The 24,680-nt window shown below is 37.0% G+C and overlaps 1 protein-coding gene across 1 annotated transcript in view; it reads right to left on the bottom strand.

Annotated features, from left to right (window-relative positions):
* LOC129276816 (probable tubulin polyglutamylase TTLL2) overlaps positions 1–24,680 on the bottom strand; it is a 68,800-nt gene that overhangs the window by 7,347 nt on the left and 36,773 nt on the right. The window contains exons 9-13 of the mRNA XM_064109799.1: positions 23,826–23,997; positions 19,058–19,198; positions 18,480–18,596; positions 8,740–8,833; positions 2,018–2,346 (exon numbers count right to left, since the gene is read on the bottom strand). Of these exons, the coding sequence (XP_063965869.1) occupies positions 2,018–2,346; positions 8,740–8,833; positions 18,480–18,596; positions 19,058–19,198; positions 23,826–23,997 (853 nt within the window). The remainder of the gene's footprint in view (positions 1–2,017; positions 2,347–8,739; positions 8,834–18,479; positions 18,597–19,057; positions 19,199–23,825; positions 23,998–24,680) is intronic.

Below are 24,680 nucleotides of genomic sequence, written 5' to 3'. Positions count from 1 at the left end.
TATAACCCCCATATATGATGAACAACCCCTATAACCCCCTTATATGATGAACAACCCCTATAACCCCCATATATGATGAACAACCCCTATAACCCCCATATATGATGAACAACCCCTATAACCCCCTTATATGATGAACAACCCCTATAACCCCCATATATGATGAACAACCGCTATAACCCCCTTATATGATGAACAACCCCTATAACCCCCTTATATGATGAACAACCCCTATAACCCCCTTATATGATGAACAACCCCTATAACCCCCTTATATGATGAACAACCCCTATAACCCCCTTATATGATGAACATCCCCTCTAGCCCCCTTATATGATGAACAACCCCTATAACCCCCTTATATGATGAACAACCCCTCTAACCCCCTTATATGATGAACAACCCCTATAACCCCCTTATATGATGAACAACCCCTATAACCCCCTTATATGATGAACATCCCCTCTAGCCCCCTTATATGATGAACAACCCCTATAACCCCCTTATATGATGAACAACCCCTATAACCCCCTTATATGATGAACAACCCCTATAACCCCCTTATATGATGAACAACCCCTATAACCCCCTTATATGATGAACAACCCCTATAACCCCCTTATATGATGAACAACCCCTATAACCCCCTTATATGATGAACAACCCCTATAACCCCCTTATATGATGAACATCCCCTCTAGCCCCCTTATATGATGAACAACCCCTATAACCCCCTTATATGATGAACATCCCCTCTAGCCCCCTTATATGATGAACAACCCCTATAACCCCCTTATATGATGAACAACCTCTCTAACCCCCTTATATGATGAACAACCTCTCTAACCCCCTTATATGATGAACAACCTCTCTAACCCCCTTATATGATGAACAACCCCTATAACCCCCTTATATGATGAACAACCCCTATAACCCCCTTATATGATGAACAACCCCTATAACCCCCTTATATGATGAACAACCCCTCTAACCCCCTTATATGATGAACATCCCCTCTAGCCCCCTTATATGATGAACAACCCCTATAACCCCCTTATATGATGAACATCCCCTCTAGCCCCCTTGTATGATGAACAACCTCTCTAACCCCCTTATATGATGAACAACCTCTCTAACCCCCTTATATGATGAACAACCCCTATAACCCCCTTATATGATGAACAACCCCTATAACCCCCTTATATGATGAACAACCCCTCTAACCCCCTTATATGATGAACAACCCCTCTAACCCCCTTATATGATGAACAACCCCTCTAACCCCCTTATATGATGAACAACCCCTCTAACCCCCTTATATGATGAACAACCCCTCTAACCCCCTTATGTGATGAACAACCCCTATAACCCCCTTATATGATGAACAACCCCTCTAACCCCCTTATATGATGAACAACCCCTCTAACCCCCTTATGTGATGAACAACCCCTATAACCCCCTTATATGATGAACATCCCCTCTAACCCCCTTATATGATGAACAACCCCTCTAACCCCCTAATATGATGAACAACCCCTCTAACCCCCTTATATGATGAACAACCCCTCTAACCCCCTTATGTGATGAACAACCCCTATAACCCCCTTATATGATGAACATCCCCTCTAACCCCCTTATATGATGAACAACCCCTCTAACCCCCTAATATGATGAACAACCCCTCTAACCCCCTTATATGATGAACAACCCCTCTAACCCCCTTATATGATATCCCCACCTTGGCCAAAGTTCATTGACCCTAAATGAACTTTGACCTTGGTCAAGTGACTTGAAACTCAGGCAGGATGTTAAGTATTACTTGATTGACCTTTGTCCAAGTTTCATGAACTAGGTCCATATACTTTCTAAGTTATGCTGTCATTTCAAAACTTAACCTTTGGTTAAGATTTGGTGTTGATGCCGCCGCCGTCTGAAAGTGGTGCCTATAGTCTCGCAGACTCTGCTATTCAGGTGAGACAAAAACTAACTTGTTAGAATATGCAATAGATTGGCTAACCTGTTTTGATGAAGACATGACTTGTCTTGGTGAAGTCATGGCTTGTCTTGGTGAAGTCAATGGTTGTCTTGAAGAAGTCACTACTTGTCTTGGTGACTTTTCTTTTAACATAGCTTTCTGTGGGCTAAGTGAAGTACGAGCTGTTCTTGAGGGTGTCACACCATCATTGGCTGAAGAGCTGCTAGACATAGCCTTGCGTGTTGGTGGTCTCATACTAGGTACACTACCTCCAGATGTCTCATCATACAGAACCTGATAATGTGAACGCTTGCTAAGTGGCATTATGGGATGCTTTCGTTTCACTTTCTCTTGGATCTCAATGACGATATCTACCAAAACAACAATAAATATATATCAATTACCAAAGCAATCATTTCAATACTAGTACTCCTACAGTGAAAACATTTTGCAAGTATTTATGGGATACCACAGAAAAATAGAGATGAAATGAAAAAGTGAGAGCCATTGTAACTTGACCATTGTAGTAACTTTGATTGTGATTGGCTGCTACACAATGTTTTTATGGTAATGGCCATAGGGGCATACTTCAAATAATTGTGCTGTAATTCTTTATGAAATGGGTCCTAAATAACAAAATAATTTGAGGAATTGAGTTGTGCAAAATACAGGTACCTTTTTGGTCTTGAGAGAGATTGAACAGACCTTGATCGAAATGTGAAGGAGAAATGTAATCTCATATTTAGAGTGGTTCTTAAGACAATCTTAGTTTACTTGACATATCAACCATGGCAACTTAGTACACAAACAAACAAATTACAAAAATATATGGTGTTCCCCTAAAACACAATAAAAATTTCGAAAAATATATTTCTCTGCAAAACCATGAAAACAATATTAAATCTGGGGTGATATTCTGAGATCTATTTTATCTTTGAAATATGTTTCATCCTTAAACTGGAATTGGTATTCTGAGATCACTTTATCTCTCAGATATTTCATCTTGTGTATCTAAGGATGATACGAAGCACAGCAGTGCCTGCATAACATAGCCATCGTGTATCTAATATCAATGGAGATGATGAGCTTAGTGCTTACGCCATGTTACATCAAACTTGAAACAATGTGGGGGTGTTTTATCACTGCCACTTCAATTTTAGCAATATTTCTGGGTGAACTCTCTCCAAATAATGAAATTAAAATTAAGGGAATCTAAATAATCATTGATAGTTTGATAGCCAAAAAGAAGGTGGCTCACCTAGCAGCTCGACCTCTTCATTGCTCCTCAGTGTTTTGATATTTGTTCAATTTTATTTACTTCATAACGACTGTTTTCGGTAGCATATATGTTTAGATTTAACTTCAGGAACCTCCTGGACAATTTCTGGACATTCTTGGTGCCTGGTGCGAGTGTAGTAAGGATATCATTTTGGGGGGCCAGCTAAATCTGAGTCTCACAGCAGCCATACTGGATTGACATTACAGCCAGTCAATTTACAATCAAACTCTTTCATGTTCGGCCAGCCACGCAAACAATGGACCCATCTCTTAGAATGCCCTATTATACTCTGTTATAACAATGGAGAGTACCTTTGTCATCTGCATTGTTCTCTTTGTGTTGGCTATATTGCTACCTTTTGAATTGGACTTGAGGTCTAACATGTATGACTTATACCTTGGTCACATTTGCTCTACGGCGGCCGTACGGCGAGTTGAAAACAGCCGTTTTAACATTTTTTGTACCAGCTGCATATAGGGGGTTTGAATTAAGATTAATAAACGGCTGTTTTTGACTCGCCGTACGGCCGCCGTAGAGCAAATGTGACCAAGGTATTAGCTACACAACATGGTGTACATGTAGGTACACAGCTTGTCTATGATAGAGACATTCTTCTGCATCTAAACCCACACCGCAGAGATGTTGACCTTCTCTTACATTCACCGACAACTCCTCTCCTGAAGTCCAATCTTTCGACAGGGCAAAAGAGACACAGGAGTCATCGAGGTAAAAGCGGAGGAAGGCGGAAACAAAGAGAGATTAAAGTTTGCCTATGTCCTAAAGTCTATGTTGACAATCGGCCAGGCCGATATGAGGTACAAAATGACAGAAACAGGAACCTTAACAATCTAGTGAAAGTACCTCAAAAACAAGACCATGATAGTAAACTGAATGTTCAATTATGGAATTGCAGTTCTGTGAGGAATAAAGCTACCCTCCTGTATGATCATATTCTGGATAGTAATGTTGACATTATGTTCCTAACCGAACCCTGGTTACGCAGTGATGATCCAGTTGTCATCGGAGAGTGCACACCTGCTGGTTATGCACTCTTGAACGTGGCAAGAGGTGGAAATAATAATAGTTGGATTTATAAAGCGCTTTTTGCCAGAGGATACAAAGCGCTGCTATTATTACCCTGGCTTTAGCTCGAGCTACCATCACCGGCGCTCAGTGCATGCAAGGAATTACTCCTGCCGGGTACCCATTCGCCTCACCTGGGTCGAGATGATGCCCATGGTTGGCTTGCAGTAATTTACAAGACTGGATTGAAATTGTCCTCTGTCAACATTTCGACCTCTCATGACACATTTGAACTTGCTGCTATACTTGATCCCTCAAGTTCTGTATGCTACATATATGTTGTCATCTACAGACCTCCCTCAGCAAAGAATGGGTTCAAAACACAGGATTTTCTTCTGGAGTTCGAGGAACTGGTTTGTGAGATGACTACACACACATGGAAGCTCCTCATTCTTAGCAATTTCAACATGCATGTAGACACTCCTTCTAAGCAAGATATATCATGTTTTCTGGAGATCATTGCTCAAGCTGATCTGCAGCAGCACATCACCACACCAACACACAAACATGGCCACGTCCTTGATCTGGTAATTTCCAGGATGGATGACCCTCTTGTGGCCAAATGTGAAGTGCTGAATAAACTGTACTCCGATCACTACGTTCTAAGTTGTGTCATCGACGTAGCTAAACAGCAGCGGTGTGCATCAACATCAATGAGACGTAACTTTCGTGACCTGGACAAGGATTCCTTTCATATCAGTTTAAGGGAGGCATTTCGTGATTTCCCTTTTGAAAGTGATGTTTTAATACCAGGTGGAGTTCTATAAGAGAACAATTCTGGATGTCCTCAACCAACACTGTCCTGCCAGCAAGCATGTCCATTGTTTTCTCCCCCATCCTCCTTGGTATACAGATGAAGTCCATCAAGCAAGACGAACACGGCGAAAAATGGAAAGACGTTGGAGAAAGCTGCGAACACCCAAGAGCCGCCAGCTGTACTCATCTGCAGTTCATGACGTCTGCAACCTCATACATAGACAGAAGTCACGGTACTACGCAGACCAGCTATGTAGTGCGGATGTCAAGAATGTGTTCCGTGTTCTCAATACGCTGCTGAACAGATCGCCGACCATTCTTCCTGCGGATACCTCAGCTACATCATTACCTGACAGATTTGCCTCCTTCTTCATTCAGAAAGTAGAGAGAATTAGATCAGATATTCATGCAGAGAATGCGGCATCTCAAGTCTGTGCCAGTGCGTCACATGAAGATGGAGCAGCGTCTCAGCTAAAAGATTTTGATGATGTCACTGCAGAGAGTGTACAAGTTCAATCGTTCCGCACCTAATAAATCGTGTTCGCTGGATCCATTGCCGACATGGCTCTTGAAGGAGAACATTAACACACTACTTCCATATATTGTGTCAATCATCAACACATCTTTAAACAGCGGTCTCTTTCCTGTAGCACTGAGGGAAGCATTGGTTACTCCACTTATCAAAAAATCTAACCTCGATCGTGATAACTTGAAAACCTACAGACCTGTCTCCAATGTTCCATTTCTTTCCAAAATCATTGAGAGGGCTGCTTTGTCCCAAATCTTGGACTATCTTGATACAAATGATCTGCATGTTAAGAATCAGTCAGCCTACCGACATGACCATAGCACAGAGACTGCTCTCTTAATTGTTCAAAATGACGTTCTTCGAGCGATAGACAACAGACTTCTAACATTTGTTGTCTTCCTAGACCTCTCTGCTGCATTCGACTCCGTCGATCATGACATTCTTCTGAATCGTCTCACTAGTCAATTCGGCTTCACTGGGAATGTGAATACCTGGTTCGATTCATACCTGAAGGAACGGAGTTTCAGGCTGAAGGTTGCGAACAAGCTCTCAGAATCAGTTCCTTTGAATTTCGGTGTTCCGCAGGGATCGGTGGTCGGTCCGCAGCTTTTTAGTTTGTATACTCAGCCCAAGTCAGGCATCATCGAACAACATGAAGGTATTCATTATCATATCTATGCAGACGACGTGCAGCTGTATATCTTCGCAGACCCGAAGGACAGACGTGCAGTCGAGCTAGCTCTCACCACATTATGTGTGTGTGTTAGAGACCTGCAGCGGTGGATGCAGAGCAACATGTTGAAACTGAACTGTGAAAAAACAGAGTTCCTGGTTGTTGCCAACCCCCGCTATCTCCATCTTGTGTCCGATGTTAGTCTCGTCATTGGTGAAACTGTAGTTCAACCTTCCTCTTCAGTCAGAAGCCTGGGTGTTGTGATTGACTCCTCCCTGAAGATGAATCGCCACGTTTTATCCCTTTCCAGTTCGCTGCATTTTCATCTCTCAAATATAGCTCCTATAAGGCCTTTCCTAAGCCAGGCTACCTGCGAGCATGCTGTGAGAGCTTTGATCACGTCAAGAATTGACTATGCAAACTCCTTGCTACATCTTCGGCTAACATCCAGCGACTTCAACGAGCTCAGAATTGTGCAGCCAAATTGGTATTCCTTGCCAAGAAGCGTGATCATGCCTCTCCCCTTTTAAACTTTTAAAAAGGATGAGCAATGACCTCATATCATTTGACCTTTTGACCCTTTGATGATCTTTGACCCAATCATTCTCATGAGCTACATGTGGTATTACCCAAGGATCATACATACCACGCATGAACATAATAAATGCAAGAATAAAGAAAAGAAAGCAATTGAACAAAAACTTTAAAATTTTGTAACAGACCTTGCAGTGGTGTTTGATTCTCCACTTACAATGGAGCAGCATGTCACATTGCACTTCCAAGGCTGCCTGTATCTCTATCCGTAATCTTGGAAGGATCCTCAAGCATGTAACTAAGAAAGTTGCTTAACTCTTTGTTCATGCCTTTGTAACAACCTAACTGGACATTTGCAACTCGATTTTGACTGGATTGACTCAACATCAACTGCATAGACTTCAGCGTCTGCAGAACATGGCCACACATCTTGTGTCCCTTCAAAGAAAGAGAGTCCACATTACTCCAATTCTGCATGGCCTACATTGGCTTCCTATCAACCAGAGAATTGCCTATACATGTAAACTTGGGATCCTTGTATTCAAAGCGCTCAACGATAAATCTCACCCTACATATCAGAGCTCTTACATCAGCATAGACCAACACGCAGTCTCAGATCAGCAGATAAAGCATTGCTGACAGAATCTCTCAGCCGCACAACCTGGGGTGACAGAGCCTTCTATATCTCTGGACCAAAGCTGTGGAATAGCCTTCCCCAACTTATCAGGAGAGCAGAGACCCAATCAACTTTTGAGTCTTACCTGAAGACTTTTCTGTTCCCCACTCCAACATTATTGCAAGAATAACTCGATTGTAGCATTACTAGGACATTACTTGAACATTACTAAGACATTACTTGAACTGTTTGAAGACAGTGAAATTTGTGAGATATTTCCTATTTTTGAGCAAGCACCATGAGCGCCAAGCTGAGATGGATACTGGTGCTATACAAGAAACCATCATCATCAGACCAACAGGAAAAGTGATCAAAAGGTCTCTGCCGAACTTTGTTCATGCAAGACAAAAAGGGGGGGGGGGGGGTGTTTCACATAAGTGGACCCCCCTCCATTGCCAGCTTCCGTCCACTTCTGACTTGGGTGTATCACAAGTCAATGTTACCTCTAATGGCAGGGCAGCATTACACACGGTCCCCCTAAGTTCATCTACAAACCAAGTTTATTTGAAAAGTGAGTGAGGGTTGCAAACTTATGTCATATGAGAGCCATGCAGGTACTCTTTAAAGGTTGATCTGAACTTTGACCCCACCATGTGAACTTTGAAGTCACCTTAACGAACAAGAATCAAGGGGAAGAAAATTACATGGGGCATGGGGCGATTTCGCTACCGAAACACTCAAAAGAGCCCTTGAAAATCCCCCATTCACTGCAATGTTAAAGCTTATCAAATATTGCAGATTTACGCAGTAAGTTGGAAAAAGTAGACCCCGAAGATACATGTATACATATATTTTTTGCTTGAGTCATATGAGAGTCTTGCAAGTAAATGAGCTTTTAGCATTTGAAATGACATGACCTTTGATCTTGATGTGACCTCCGGCAACTCCAATACATGATGGTACCCCTAGTGCAAAGTTTTGTTCCCGAGTTAAGCCTCATAAGGGTCTTGCAAGTAAACTTTCACATTTGTGATGAACGAAGGATGAGCGGCAGACGGACAGATATCATTTGGATCCCTAAGTAACCTCCGGTGGGTGAGGCAATAGGACAATAGATGTATAGAGCACAGAAACTATTCCATAAAGAATAAATTCTATTGAGTTTATATACAAATTCTAATATGCTTTATATCAAATAAATGTGTTTTAAGTTTTGATTAGAAGTTGTTTATACATGTGGGGCTTCATGAGCAAATGTTTGATCACCTGTAACTGAGAAGGGGAAGTTTCTTACCTAGTGTTTCTTCAACAACTTGTGGTAGTAGCTCCTTGAGAACCTCACAGTTTGTATGCAGAGCTGGATTAACATTAATCTCTAATAACCAAATCTGGAAAAAAAAGTCCAATAATGTCACTAAAACTCAATAGAAAAATAATATTTTTACTTTTTACAGGTGAATTCTGCCATATGAACAGTTCATCTCAAATCTAAATGACTCAAGAATGAAGCCTTTTCTTTCAGGAGTTGTAGCAATCATAAACAAATGCAAAATATTGATTTTTAAGGATTCCTTGCCAGGGAAATAAAGTTGGTCTTAATATTAAAAAAACAAAAAAGGAAACCTAATAATAATAATGTTTTGCAGACATTCATTTAAAAAATTGTAATGGCTTTATAGTGATATTACACTTGAGTTACTGTCATGTCATAAAAATTACACAAAATGAATTTTTCTCCAAACAATTGTAAAGGATTTTATCTACGCATTTAAAATATCACTAGGTTTATTATTTTGTGAACATCTCTATGAGAAAAAATATTTTGAGCAATACCTATTAAAACAAGATGGTTCACAACCATGAGTCTCGCCTGATTTTGCAATCAACAAAATAGGCAATATGATCTTTTGACCCCTAGACGACCTCTGACCTTATCATTCTCAAAAAAACATGTATGGTAATATCCAATTCATTTGTACCAAGTGTGAACACAACTGATGTAGAAATAAAGAAATGAGAGAAAGTTGACCTTTTGACCCCTAGATGACCTCTGACCCCCTCATCTTCATGGATACACATGTGGTATAATCCCAAGCATCATTTGTACTAAGTGTGAACATAATTGATGTAGAAATAAAGAAAGGAGAGCAAGTTGACCTTTTGACCCCTAGATGACCTCTGACACCATCGTCCTCATGGACACACATGTGGTATTACCCAATGATCATCTGTATTATTAAGTGTAAACAAAATTAATACGGAAATAAAAAAATGATTGATGTAGAATTAAAGAAATGGGAGCAAGTTGACCTTTTGACCCTATCATCCTGAACAACAGACATGTGTGTATTACCCAAGGATCATTAGTATCAAGTGTCTTTTCCGCAATTCATAGGTGTAATATAGTATTGGTAAATATTCTATTGGTAATGATTGTAAGTTAAAAAATTAAGTAATTTATTGGTCTACTTACATGTATTTGTGTATATTATGATATGTATTCTTGTTTCCTCTATTGTAAAGCGCGTAGAAAAACTTTCTGTTTATTATGCGCTATAGAAGTGATGTATTATCATCATTATAAGTGTGAACATAATTGATACAGAAATAAAAAAATTAATGCAAATTGAATAAAACCTTAAAAAAAGGATGAACATAACCTCATATCATTTGACCCCTAGATGACCCAATCATTTTCATAGGCTCACATGTGGTATTACCCTAGGATTATATGTACCAAGTATGAAAATAATTGATGCAGAAATAAAGAAATGGGAGCAAGTTTAACAAAAACTTTAACATTTTCAAACAGACTAACTGGCTAACACACTACCATAATGGACTAACAGACCAACAGGAAAAGTGATTACAAGGTCTCTGCCGAACTTCATGAGGCGAGATAAAAATTGAAATTTCTGGAATTCATAAGACATTTACATGAGAAATACGTATGGGCAGCTGCCCTCAAAGTCAAATTCATAGTATACCAATATAGATTACAACATCATAGTTATATGATTTCCGTTTTTGCTTTCAGATGAGAAGATTTGAAAAAGTAGATTAAGGTTGGTTTCTACTCATAATAAAATGTTTTTATTTGATCTGTAAACAGAACCAAATCTTTAATTTATATTCTACATGAATTAAATCCTGTAGTAGAGTGTTTGGTTCAAATAGCATCACGTGAACAAACATATTTTGGCTAATCTGTTGAAACAAAACGCCCACTAAAAATAGCTATTCCGTGTTGTACAACGCCTACTTAGCTTGTTGAACGCGAGCAAATGAGAGGCTGAACGTCAAACATTCGTACCGTTGCACACGTAACGTCCAAAATGTACCGTTGCAAGACTTTAGGAGGTGACGTCACTAAGCTAGATAAATATTCTGCACCTTGAAACCTTTTTAAATATGATCGATTATAAACTTTGTGCAATAGCAACAACAGAAACTTGGATGAAAATTAATAACCCAGTGTATAATATCAATGGCTACAAATTTATTGGTAACTGTCGTAATACCCATTCTGGAGGCGGGGTAGGCATTTATATACGAGATAATTTAAGTTATTCTCAAAGATTCGATCTTGATATAAATACTGCTGAATTGGAATCTGTATTCATTGAAATAAAAACAAAAAAGAAAAATATAATTTTTGGCAGTGTTTATAGACCGCCGAATACATCTTTCCAGAATTTCATTGTCTCTTTTAATACTGTTATTGATATAATTAATAAAGAAAATAAATTTGTCTACCTCGCTGGAGACTTTAATATAAACTTACTCAATGCCAATTCTTGCCCTAAAGTTAGTGATTTTCTTGATGTGCTTATGGTTAATTCCTTCTTTCCAGTTATACACTATCCTACTCGTATTACTATGAATTCAGCTACATTAATTGATAATATATTCACTAATAACATAGAAACTATTAATAGTGGTATTATATTTGCTGATATCAGCGACCACCTTCCAATTTTTTGCATTAAAAATACTATAATCGATAATGATGAATACATTCCAATCATAAAACATGATATGTGTGAAAATAATATTAAAACATTTACAGAAAAACTTAAAGACGAATACTGGCAATTTGATAATAGAGATCCTAATGCCACTTATAATTATTTTCTAAACAAATTCAAGTCTATATATGATGTTTGTTTTCCAAATGTTCAGAAACCCATAAGGCCAAGAAAAGATAAACTGTGGTTTAATGACGATCTACGTAAAATGTGCAAAAAGAAATATCGCTTATATAAAAAATACATGAAATCTCCAACTACTAAAAATCATAATTCTTATAAAATATATAGAAATGAATGTAATAATAAAATCAAAAAAATTCGAAATGAGTATTATCACAACAAATTTTTACAAGTGCAATTTGATATGAAAAAAACATGGAAATTAATTAACAAATCCATGGGAAATTTTTCAAAAAACACCTTCATTGATGAACTGATTGTAGGTGATCGATCATTTAAAGAAAATAATGAAATCGCTAATGAATTCAACAAATATTTTATCAATATTGGACTTTCTTTAACGCAAAATATTACTTCTGATTTCACATGTAATTTTGTGCAATATTTAGATAGAAATGACCAATCTGCCTTTTTTTTGCCCATTACTCCAAAAGAAATAATCAATATTGTTTGTAATCTTAAAAATCGATCAAGTACTGGCTTTGATGATATTGATATTTCTATTGTTAAAAGAGTTATTCATATTATTTGTTTTCCGTTAAGCGATATTTTCAATTGTTCGATGTTGACAGGAATTTTTCCTGATAACTTAAAAATTGCCAAAGTTATACCCTTATTAAAAGGCGGTTCTCATGCAAGTTCTAATAATTATCGACCAATTTCTGTGTTACCTGTATTTTCCAAAATATTTGAAAAGTGTATTTATAATCGATTGTTTAAATTCCTTGTTCAATACAATATTTTATATAAAGTCAAAAAGGGGCCTAAGCTTTCGATCCTAGCAGAATCTTCGTCGGAGGCAAAATGACAAACATATAAAGTGGAACAACCATAATATAGACCACAAACAAGCTACAGCAACACTAGAAACAAGGAGACAAAAGGGGCATTAGTGAGTAGAGAAGACCAATCAGGTTAGTGAAGGGGATGAAAGAAAAGGAGTAGGCAGACACAAAGGAAAGTTAGTGTAAGTAAGGCCAAGAGGGATTAAGATAATGAGGCAGGCAACATCAAACAGGATCTGGAACAAAACAGTGATAGAGGGATGAATAACTAGAGAATTAGTGAGAGGTGGGTCAAACAGGTTACAAAGAAAGGCTTAATAAACTGGTGCATAAGAGTGGGGGAAAAAAAGAAGAAAAAGAATGGGGAACAACTGATAATGTGCAAAAGACATATAAGTATATATGATAAAGCATTAAACAAACTAAGAGAAGAAGGTAAGTGTAAATATGTATCTATAAGTGATATGTATATAAATATATCCAAAAAAGAAATGTATATGAAAAAATATATAAATATATACACATATGGTGTAACTGATATGGTAATCCGGTAGGTGTGACGGGAAAAAAACATAAGACTATATAGTCAATACTATATATTTTATCTAATAGTCAATACGGTTTTCGTCCTGGGTACTCCACATCTTCTGCTTTAGTTGATTTTGTTTGTAAAGTTTGTAAGTCACTAGATAACAAGAAAATACTTATTGGATTATTTCTTGATTTAAGCAAAGCTTATGATACTTTAGATCATTCAATTCTTTTATATAAATTAAATAATTATGGTATACGAGGTGTTCTTTTAGATCTTTTTAAAAGTCATTTGTCAAATCGTATGCAATATGTCTTAGTTAACAATCACAAGTCTGATTTACAGGTCATTGGATGTGGAGTACCCCAGGGATCCATACTTGGCCCTGCTTTTGTTTTTAATTTATATGAATGACATTTGTAATTCATCTCGCATTCTTCAATATATACTATTTGCAGATGACACCAGTGTGTTCTTGAGTGATTATAATATCGCAAATCTGATTCTCAATTTTAATAACGAAATCAATAAAATAAATTCATGGCTGATGTCCAATAGATTGGTTTTAAACACTAATAAAACTCATTACATGATTTTTTTCTAACAAGGTAATTGATTATAATAATATAGTTGTTTCTATGAATGATAACATTATTAATAGATGTACTTCTTTAGAATTTCTGGGTGTGACTATTGATAGTAGGTTATCATTTAATGAACACATTGATGTCATCTGCATGAAAATTTCAAAAAGTATAGGTATCCTAAACAAGTTAAAGTTTTTTCCAAAAAAGAATCTCAAAATGATTTATAATTCCATTATTTCACCATATTTTCGATATTGTAACATTGCCTGGAGTTCTTGTACTTCATACTCAATGCAACGTTTATACCGGCTACAAAAAAGAGCAGTGAGAATCATTACACATGCCAATTTTCTTGCCCATACCAAGCCGCTGTTTAGTCAGTTAAATTTGCTGAATGTTTATGATTTCTCTGATTATGAAATTGCAATTTTTATGTATTTATGTTACAAAAGCTATATTCCAAACAATATCTCAGAAATATTTTGTTACAATGCAGATTTTCATTCTTATCATACGCGAGGATCTGCAGACTTCCACATACCCAAAATACGCACCTCTTTAGCAAAGAATTGTATTTTTTACAAAGGACCCGTTATCTGGAACAAGTTACCATTTTGTGTTAAATCTAGTCCATCATTAAATGTTTTTAAAAGGAGATATAAAACCCAACTTCTCAGTAAATATTCAAATAATGTACGATCAGGTGTTTTTTTTTTATATTTTCCCCTTTTATGTTCAATGTTTGTCTGGTATTCAGTATTTATTACATCATGTATTTTACAATATCATATATATATATTCAGTTTCCAGATTTTGTAAAGGTGGCAGCGTTAATAAGGCTTTCCCTTTCTAGTTACCTCCTCATTCATTTATAAATCATGTACTTTATTCAACTGTTTCCCAGATTTTATCATTGTAATATTTGCAATTTTCCCATGTAATTTATGTAAACTTTGTATGTGCCTTGTATTTGTTTTTATGATGAATGGAATAAATGCTATCAAATCTATCAAAAATCAAAATGCGCGAAAACTCGTGCTACGTAATGACAAAAATTAGGTATGCCATTGAGCATGCACATTGCTACTAGCAACTAGCTTTTTACGATCTCAATCACAGTAGTAGCTCGTTGCGGACAACAGGGCTAGGCCTAGGTCTAGATAATATCTAACCTTTGGATTTTACAATGGGATTACCATGGCAACACCTACATCTGCAAAACCGATCTAGAATTGGAGTAGCTTTTCTCTGATGTGGATGCAAAAAACACAAAACGAGGTATCAAGTTTGCAAAATGTCGACTGGAAGAATTTGCCAAATGTGCTACTACCTTGCTCGAGGAAGTGGAAAACTATCCAAGGATGAATTAGACAGGTTTCTTTGTCGCTTCTATGCCGGTCTGAGGAAGGAAGATGCCACATTTTATGCCAAAAAGACAATTAGATTTGCCGTTTGTCGTCATTTCAAATCTGTGAGAGGTGTGGATATTTCAGATGCAGCGAATTTCCCAGAAAGTCAGATAATCTACAAGGGCATGATGATAAAGCTGATTAATTAGGGCAAAGGATATATTCAACACAAAACTGCCATATCTGATACTGACATGGCAAAAATTAGCTCAATCACATGCAGAGGACATAAACACACCACTTGGACTACAAAACAAAGTGTTTCTTGATGTCATGACATATTTCGGACAAAGAGGTCGTGAAAATCTTCATCTCATGAAATTTGATGATTATGTCTTGCAAACTGACGAAGATGGAGTTCGATATTTTGAGCATCGCAACACGCTAACAAAATCAAGACGAAAATACAGATGAAAAGTTTGGTGGACGAATGTATGAGGTGCAAGGATCTGAAAGATGTCCAGTATTCTCATTGATGAAATATCTAACTTTGCTGAATCCCGAATTGACAAACTTCTGGCAAACGCTAAAGTCCAAGACCCAAGAAAATTGACTCTGGTATGACATAGCACCTCTCTGACAAAACAGCTTAGGAAACAAAATGTAAAACATCGCAAAGAGTGCTGGGTGCACAGCTCACTACACCAACCATAGCCTGCGGGCGACTACAGTGACCATTCTTGATCAAACAGGCATTGCTTCCCGAGATATCATGGAAGTAATTGATCAGAGTCCTCTCTAAAAAACTATGTAAAAACAAGCAAGAAGAGAGAAATGAGTGCCTAAATCGCATCATCAATGCAAGAAGAGAAATTAGGACTCGGAGTAGGACCACGCCTAACTCCAAGCAACAGATCTAACGTAGGCCTTTCTAACACTAGATCCAAATCTAGACCTGTACCACACACTTCAACTTGTCCCACTGGTCCGGGATCTGGTCTTGTCTCCAGTCAGACACAAAGTAGAAATGGAACTCCTATCAATCTGCAATCACAAACAGACCTGCAAGTGCAACCCTCGATGCTGAGAATCTTGAGATTGCTGGAATTGAGGAATCCATCCTGTCTCATTCCCAAGAACAATTGATATTTCAGGATAATTTGAATATCCACCAAAATACATCATCATCGAATACCGTGCAACATTTTCATTTTCACGGGCCTGTTACTTTCTACAACAAATAGACTGACCTCAACCCTTTGTTAGACATTTGAACATTTCTAGATCTAGGCCTAGCCCTATCGCTCAACTCAAAATTTAGATAAGAGGCTTGCTGTAGTCTTACGTTATGTGACAGTGTACCGTATGGTACGTGAACTCAGAAAATTAACATTTTCAGCTTGAAAATTTTTGTACATATGTTAAAAGTTGGAGTTGGATTTTTTAGACTGTTTGGAACTGTTTGTATCCATGTTTAATTGGAACTAGTTTACTGTTTGGATTTAATATTGGACCTAAAATCAGTGTTTGGAACTAAGCTGTGTGGATTTCATGTTGGACCCAAAATCCGTGTTTGGAAGCTGTGAGGATTTCATGTTGGACCCAAAATCCGTGTTTGGAAGCTGTGAGGATTTCATGTTGGACCCAAAATCCGTGTTTGGAAGCTGTGAGGATTTCATGTTGGACCCAAAATCCGTGTTTGGAAGCTGTGAGGTTTTCATGTTGGACCCAAAATCCCTGTTTGGAAGCTGTGAGGATTTCATGTTGGACCCAAAATCCATGTTTGATTGCAGTTCAAGTCAGCTGTTTCTGTTGTGTTGTGGACACTTGCACAGTTCCATCAACGGTAAGTTGATTATCATATCACTCGGCATTAACTTTAAACGATAGATCTACATCTTACGTTAGAACTATAGATCTATTAGGCCTAGATCTTGTTTAGAATCAAGGCCTAGATCCCCTACTCTATAGACCTAATTATGTTTAGTCTAGCTTAGATCTCATAAATTTATCTTTTGTGACGTCACAATTGCCGGTAAACGCGTAGGGGAAGGTGGGGGAAGTTGAGCATAGGGGCAAGTTGAATGAATGAGTCAGACATTGTGGTGGTGTCATGTATTGATGACCCATTACATAACCCTTTACCCCACCACATTGTTTTCGACTTGGAAACAAAAAGTACTTTTTTGGAGGGAAAAATACAAATTTCAGCCAAAAAAGATCAGTGCTTTTTACCCACATACCTCTTTAAATACAATAAAGAAATAAGAACAATATTGTTAGTCCAGGAATGGATCTTCATTCTTGTCATAGTCTTTTATATGACGTGTGCATAAGAAATATGTGGATGTGAAAATATCACATTAAGTTCGGACTGGGGTACTTTGAGCCAGCCAACATGGGGCAAGTTGAGCCATGGTAATTCGTATGATAATGTATAATAAAAAAAGAAACAAACCTTGAAAAGCCATTGATATGCAGGCAGAAAGGTGCAAATTCACATGACAGTTCTTTTACTTTTAGAGGATGTTAGTATTTATAGAGAATAAGCAAGTGAAAAGACTTGAAATAAAAAATTGACATGCTGGTTCTTCCCGCATACATTTTGTACATAGTTTTTGTGGCTCAACTTACCCCACAAGGTGGCACAACTTACCCCACAGATAGGGCAAGTTGAGCCATTTGACATCGGTTTTTCAAAGGTCACAATGAATTTCAGTGTGGGGGTACAAAGTTATATATAGGTTACAAATATTTCCCAAGAATCAAATTTAAAGGCAAGGTACTTATTTCTACAATATTATTAGTCATATCAATTCTAACATGCAAAATGCAAAAAGTGTCACAACTTACCCCGCCTTCCCCTACTGATTAAATGTGTGATGTTGGCTGCTTCAAGTGCGCAACGCTAGCCAATTTGTGTTAATTGTCTGCAGTAAAATTTCTATCATTTTAATTTAATGTAAGAAAAGAAAATATAATATTTTCACATTTTCACTGACTTCCAAGGCGTTGTACAACACAAATAGCGAATATTCTTATTCGTGCAATGGTGCAAGATTTCGCATTCGGTGAAAGAAAGAGAGGCTCTATTCAACTCAGCTAACGCCTCGTTGAATAGAGCATCTTTCTTTCACCTCATGCGAAATCTCGCACCATCGCACTCATGCCTATTCGCTATTTGTATAATATGATGGAATAGTGCACTATTCCATCATTGATGTCACAGATCATGCAATCTCTGACGCTCCGACGGTGCAGGCACTAAGCGGGTACTGCTGAGCATGTTGGCTTCAGGAAATGCAAGCGCAAGTGCGCTATCTATCTTTTGGTTCATATTAGAGATGGACAGATGTACCAAGCCTTAATTTTGAAAGGTTAGAGGGAATTATTCATCCTCGGTTGTACTGGCAATATCACTATTTTCCTAACTGCCCGTCCAACCTCGGATGAACAAAAAATTCCTGCTATACTTCCTCAAAGCATGGTACATGTGTATCTAAAAATCTCAAATAGAAAGAATAGAGAGATAGACCTACGCCAAGAAAAAGAATACAAAGAGAGACCTACCTTCATATCAACATCAAGGAGAAAGTCAAATCCTAGAAGATCAAAATATCCCAGTGATGTATCAAGTTTATTCTTTGAGGCAAGGAAGCACTGACTCATGATCTGACACATACGTTTCTGAATGAAAAAAAAAAGAATCACCAAACATGTCATTACTCACTAGTCAAAACTTCCATAAATTTACCTGTTTCCAGAAACGTTAAAAGACTTAACAAAAATTAGTTTCAAGTAAGTCAAGAGCTGAACACAGGCCTGTTACTTTAATTCTGGAAAGGGAATTATCAGTCAAAATACATGTAGTATATTTAATCTTCATTGCTAACAAAGCATGGGGTATTTCCAGATTTGGTATTTGATACCTGCTCTTCTAATTTTGGTGACCTGGTATACAAAAAAAAAATTGATACATACTGATAATATGAATTCCATCGTCAAATTTTATGTAGCAAATATTCAGGTTTAAGAACTGAATACTGTATTTGGGTTAGAATTTAGAAATTACCTGACATAAAATCATTTGGGTGATATTCATACTGAATAATAAGATCTTATTTGATTACTTTTGTGTGTGTTTTTACCTGAAAGAATCCTAGAACCCAATCCTTAGGAAGACCTTTATCTTCTGACAGATGTTGATTGACATGATCATTAAATGCATTCATACTCCATACAGTATCTTCTTTTATATCTTGATAGTTAGGATTCTTCCTCTGCTGGAACTGTCAGGGAAATCAATTCATTCAAATAAATAAATTTATCAACCAATAGATCAATAAATGAATAAATCAATTGTTAGATCAATCAATAGATCAATCAATAAAAACATCAATCGTTAGATCAATCAATGAATACATCAATCAATATATCAATTAAGAAATAAATCAATCGTTAGATCAATCAATGAATACATCAATCGATAGATCAATCAATGAATACATCAATCGATAGATCAATCAATGAATAAATCAATTGATAGATCAATCAATGAATACATCAATCGATAGATCAATCAATGAATACATCAATTGATAGACCAATCAATGAATACATCAATCGATAGATCAATCAATGAATACATCAATCGATAGATCAATCAATGAATGAATCAATTGATAGATCAATCAATGAATACATCAATCGATAGATCAATCAATGAATAAATCAATTGATAGATCAATCAATGAATACATCAATCGATAGATCAATCAATGAATAAATCAATTGATAGACCAATCAATAAATACATCAATTGATAGATCAATCAATGAATAAATCAATTGATAGACCAATCAATAAATACATCAATTGATAGATCAATCAAAAATACATCAATTGATAGATCAATCAATGAATAAATTAATTGATAGATCAATCAAAAATACATCAATTGATAGATCAATGAATGAATAAGTCAATTGAATCAATAAATACATCAATTGATAGATCAATCAATGAATAAATTAATTGATAGATCAATCAATGAATAAATCAATTGAATCAATAAATACATTAATTGATAGATCAATCAATAATTAAATCAATGGATAGATCAATGAATAAATCAATCAATCAATAGATCAATCAATACATACATCAATCAGTCAGCCATGCAATCAATTAATCAAATAAATGAACCAATTAATGTCTAATGAAATATTTGACAACCTTTGTACAGTTATCTATTTTCTGAAGGAAGTTACTGTAGTATAATTCATGTTAATAAATTCAGAGAGTAAAATCTAAAAATATAATGTCTGTTATTGTTATATAACAAATTTTGCAAATATGCTGCCATGTGAACTTTTTTTACGAGGGAGCGGAGCGGAGCAGGCGGGGGGGGGGGTAGTTTTACATTTTTTGACTTATATCAATTACACTATGCGAGTATGGCAAGGCTCCCCTCCCCCACTCCTGGAGCTCGCAGGTGAAGCTAGATCGGCACACGCAAGTGGTATTGGCTTCCATTGTGCAATCCACAACTGGAATTTTATTGCATGAATTTGGATCATCGACCCCTTTTGAACTCTTTGAATGAAAGGTGTGTAGATGAGACCATGTTTTACACAATGAACAAGTGTCGCTAAGGCGAGCACATAATATGCCTGCCTGTAACGTGGAAAATGGAGTTATTGTTCAAGCAAGAAAGTGGAAGGTGGCGACTTCATCTCTGACCTGCTGACCTCAAAATCAACAGAATTGCTGGGATCTATGCTAGTATCATACACACCAAATTATATGAGCCTAGATTAAGTTAAACTGAAGTAATCGCGTTTACAAGGACTACAGAAGGGTGAGATGAAAACATGTCACTGTGACCTTTCACCTTTTGACCTCAAAATCAATAGGCTTCCTGGGATCCATGCTAGTATCATGCACATCAAATTATATGAGCCTAGGTTAAGTCAAACTGAAGTTATTTCGTTTACAAGGGAAAGTTAACGGACGGACAGACAGACGGACACCGAGCGTGATACCATAATACGTCCCGTCTAGGACGGGCATATAATAAAAAAGGGAGGGTTTTGAGAATGGAGAGAGTGCAATGGAGGTAAGATTTAAAGTTGATCAAGAGAGGTAGAGAGTGAAAGAGACAAATATAACATATAGAGAGAGAATATTGGGGCTAGATTGAAAGAGTGAATGTTGCAGAAAAAATATTCCAATCTAATTCCTTCATTCTATTCATTAATTATCATTCATGTTCATGTATATGTTCATAATCAGTATAATTTCATTTGAATTATCACAAATGCATTACTGCCGGTACATTATTTTGCCATTATTACGAAAATAAGGAGTAATACTAACTGCCAATCCTTTTAAGTGATGTATTGAGAGAAAAATAAACAAGGAATTGTGGCCAATGTGGGAGTGCTTCCAAAATACATGTACATAATTGCTGTTTTTGGCCTGGTCATGCCAAGTGAATTCATGCTTGAATCATCATACATGTATGGCAGTGAGTCCAAACTTCGCGTGTGTCCATACTTCGCGGACGGTCATTATCTCAAAAACTAGCCGATATCCTTAAAATCTGACATCATCAAAATGAAAAGCGACCTAAATTTACCCTCTGGTGTAAGTTTCTTTAGGATGAATTCAGTATTCATGAAAATATTGACAAAAGATCGGCAAATTTGTAACCATTAGCGCCTGTTTTGAAGAAATCTGAAAATCTCAACAAGCATTATGATATCACCATTTTGCAAGCAGAAATCATCAAAAATGTGAGTTAAATGTGGTACTAACCGATTCTATAGCATTTTGCCGTCAATCTGATATAAATATGTCACTTTTTGAGCTTGAGTATTTGTTTAAATCTCCACAAAAACTTTGGTCCGCGAAGTTAGGTCACACTTTTTCAGATCGGTTTTCCAGCACAGCGCGCATTTGCCGATCGGTAAGGAATTTTGAGATCGCGATATCGGCGAAACCCCTTGACCTACTTCACATTTTCGTCCATGATTTTATAGTTTAGGATCTTGCCGTCAATGTGGTAACTATTTCTTGAATTGGTTTTGTATATTTTATGAATATTTTGTGAACAAATTTAAGCCTGATGAATATTTTTTTAAAGTCCACGAAGTTTGGACACCCCATCATATAGCGACAATCAATACAGAAAGAAAAAAACCCAACAATTTTTTATAATATGATGGTAAGTAACTCCTGTGTAGCAAAAAAGTATATATATTTTTTTTTCTTCGGGGGACCAACATAATTATGAAAGGGAGATCAAGAGATAATGCAATTTGCAAGTTGCGATATGATTGAGAGATGGAGATGTTTGATCTATAAGAACAGTGATTTTGCAAGCGTAGCTAGTGCTAAAGCTTGCAGAAAGCAAGGTCAGGCATCGCAACACAAGGGATTATTGTAAACTTGCATTAGTCAATCAAATGCTTTTCTATGCAAATTTTGTTAAAAGATCTGGTTACCATTTTCATGTACATTTGTAGAATTGTTGTTTCAAATATGTATCACATGCCTTTGAGTTACGGGGCCCAGATCTGGCGCAAGTCGATTGGTGCATGACGCGGATAGAGAGGTCTACTCGCTAGAACAATCCAGAAACGTGACATGTTTACATAGCAGTCATTACCATGAAAAGAAATTTTATTGTGGTGAATATTTTGAAAAGATTCTGTGAGAAGCGAAACTGTCTAAAATTTTTTAAATAATTTCCACTCCTAGTTGTGATCTTTTTTCCAAAACCAAGAACTTGGAAGTGTTTACTTCAGGAAGTTTTTTGAAAAAAGGTAAAGCAATAGAAAGATCCGCTGCTGGTGCCCCTCCGTAGCTTGTAAACAATTATCTCTGAAAAAGAGATGGTATTTGTTGGTACATGTATAACCGTATTGAATGTAATACAAATACCGGTACTGAAAAATCCAATACAGAAAAAGCTTACTTAGGGCCCTTTCATATTTGTTTGGTTTTGACTTGGTGCCCCCCTTACTTGCCTTGCTGCCCTTAAAATTTATTGAGAGTGCTTCCTAGACCCAAAATTGCCTGTCCCTAAAACTGATGACATTAGAGGCCTGGTATAGAAAGCCAAATGTCCCTAAATCCCTAAATCTGAACATCCATTTTTTGGGGGGGAAATTAAACCTTCAAAATAGTGAGTAGGTTTTACGGTACACCATGTATCTTTCTTGGACAAGTGTTGGTGCTGAAAAAGACCACCCAAACTCGAAGTTTCCACAAGTGTGTTCTTGAAGTCTTCAGTTTGCAACACAATCCTTAGGATTGGGGTAAGGATGAAACAATAGGGATAGGTTTAGGGTATGGGTGAACTGATAGAGATAGGTTTAGGGTATGGGTGAACTGATACGAAAAGGTTTAGGGTTGGGATGAACTGATAGGGACACGTTTAGGGTAGGGATGAACTGATATGGATAGGTTTAGGGTATGGGTGAACTGATATGGATAGGTTTAGGGTAGGGATGAACTGATAGGGATTGGTTTAGAGTAGGGATGAACTGGTAGGGATTGGTTTAGGGTAGGGATGAACTGATAGGGGTAGGTTTAGGGTAGGGATGAACTGATAGGAATAGGTTTAGGGTAGGGATGAACTGGTAGGGATTGGTTTAGGGTAGGGATGAACTGATAGGGATAGGGTTAGGGTAGGGATGAACTGGTAGGGATTGGTTTAGAGTAGGGATGAACTGGTAGGGATTGGTTTAGGGTAGGGATAAACTGGTAGGGATAGGTTTTGCTTGGGTGGAAATATAGTTTTCGCTAACCTGGAATTAAGAAATAGGGAGATAATAAATTTTCATTAAAAAATCCATCCTATTCTGACATAAAAACATATAATTAAAATAGCTTAGCTTATGAGCTGACCTGGTTAGTAAGATGTGTGGTGATATCTGTGCTCTCAGGATCATAGTCTTCACATGACAAACGAAGATATCCATTATGAAAGAGGACTATAAATGGATTGGTACAGGCAATCAGCATGTACGCACGAACATCAAACTTCTTGTTATTCAGTAGCAAAGGATTTGGAATGTACCTAAAATACATAGGAAAAAAAACATATTGGTTCACCTTGCACATGTATTTAATGAAGTTGATACTCTAATGGAACGAGATGGGCTCTTGACCTACACCGACAATGTTCTGGTTCTGAGAAATTCATGTCTGTTCTCATAAAGAAAAATCAAGATAACTGGAGCTAATCATTCTATAAAGTTAAAGCTACTGTACAGTAGACTCAAGATTTTAATGAAATGAACAGATTCTGCAGATAACACATGCACCAATGTAAACATGCAAACATGGTAGTTCACATTCAGCAATTTTTAATGCTGTGCCACTCACCTGTCTCACGTGCCTGACCAAAATGGTTCTAAAAATCTTTTGCAATATTGAAGGGTGTCTTATGGCATCTGACATTAATCATTTGGTTTAAAGATCCAGCAAAAGAAAAAAAGAGTTTGGCAAAGTCAAAAGTGTGACTTGCACACTCGGTCAATACAGTCTGAATTATAACCACCATCTAGTTTGGGCAACAGCTCAAGATGTCCCAACTCAGCATCCAATGTGTAGAAAGCTGCCAATGCAAGGAACCAATATTTGGTATCAAATTAAAGTTTACAAAATATTGTTAGCAATCATTTCATTTTGAAATTGGAGGTGATAATTTTTATCAAAATCAGAGGGGTGGTGCATTAACATAGATCTCAACTCGCAGAA

This window comes from Lytechinus pictus, chromosome 14, assembly GCF_037042905.1.
Source record: "Lytechinus pictus isolate F3 Inbred chromosome 14, Lp3.0, whole genome shotgun sequence".
NCBI lineage: Eukaryota > Metazoa > Echinodermata > Echinoidea > Temnopleuroida > Toxopneustidae > Lytechinus > Lytechinus pictus.
This window is presented reverse-complemented; position numbering and strand designations above follow the sequence as displayed.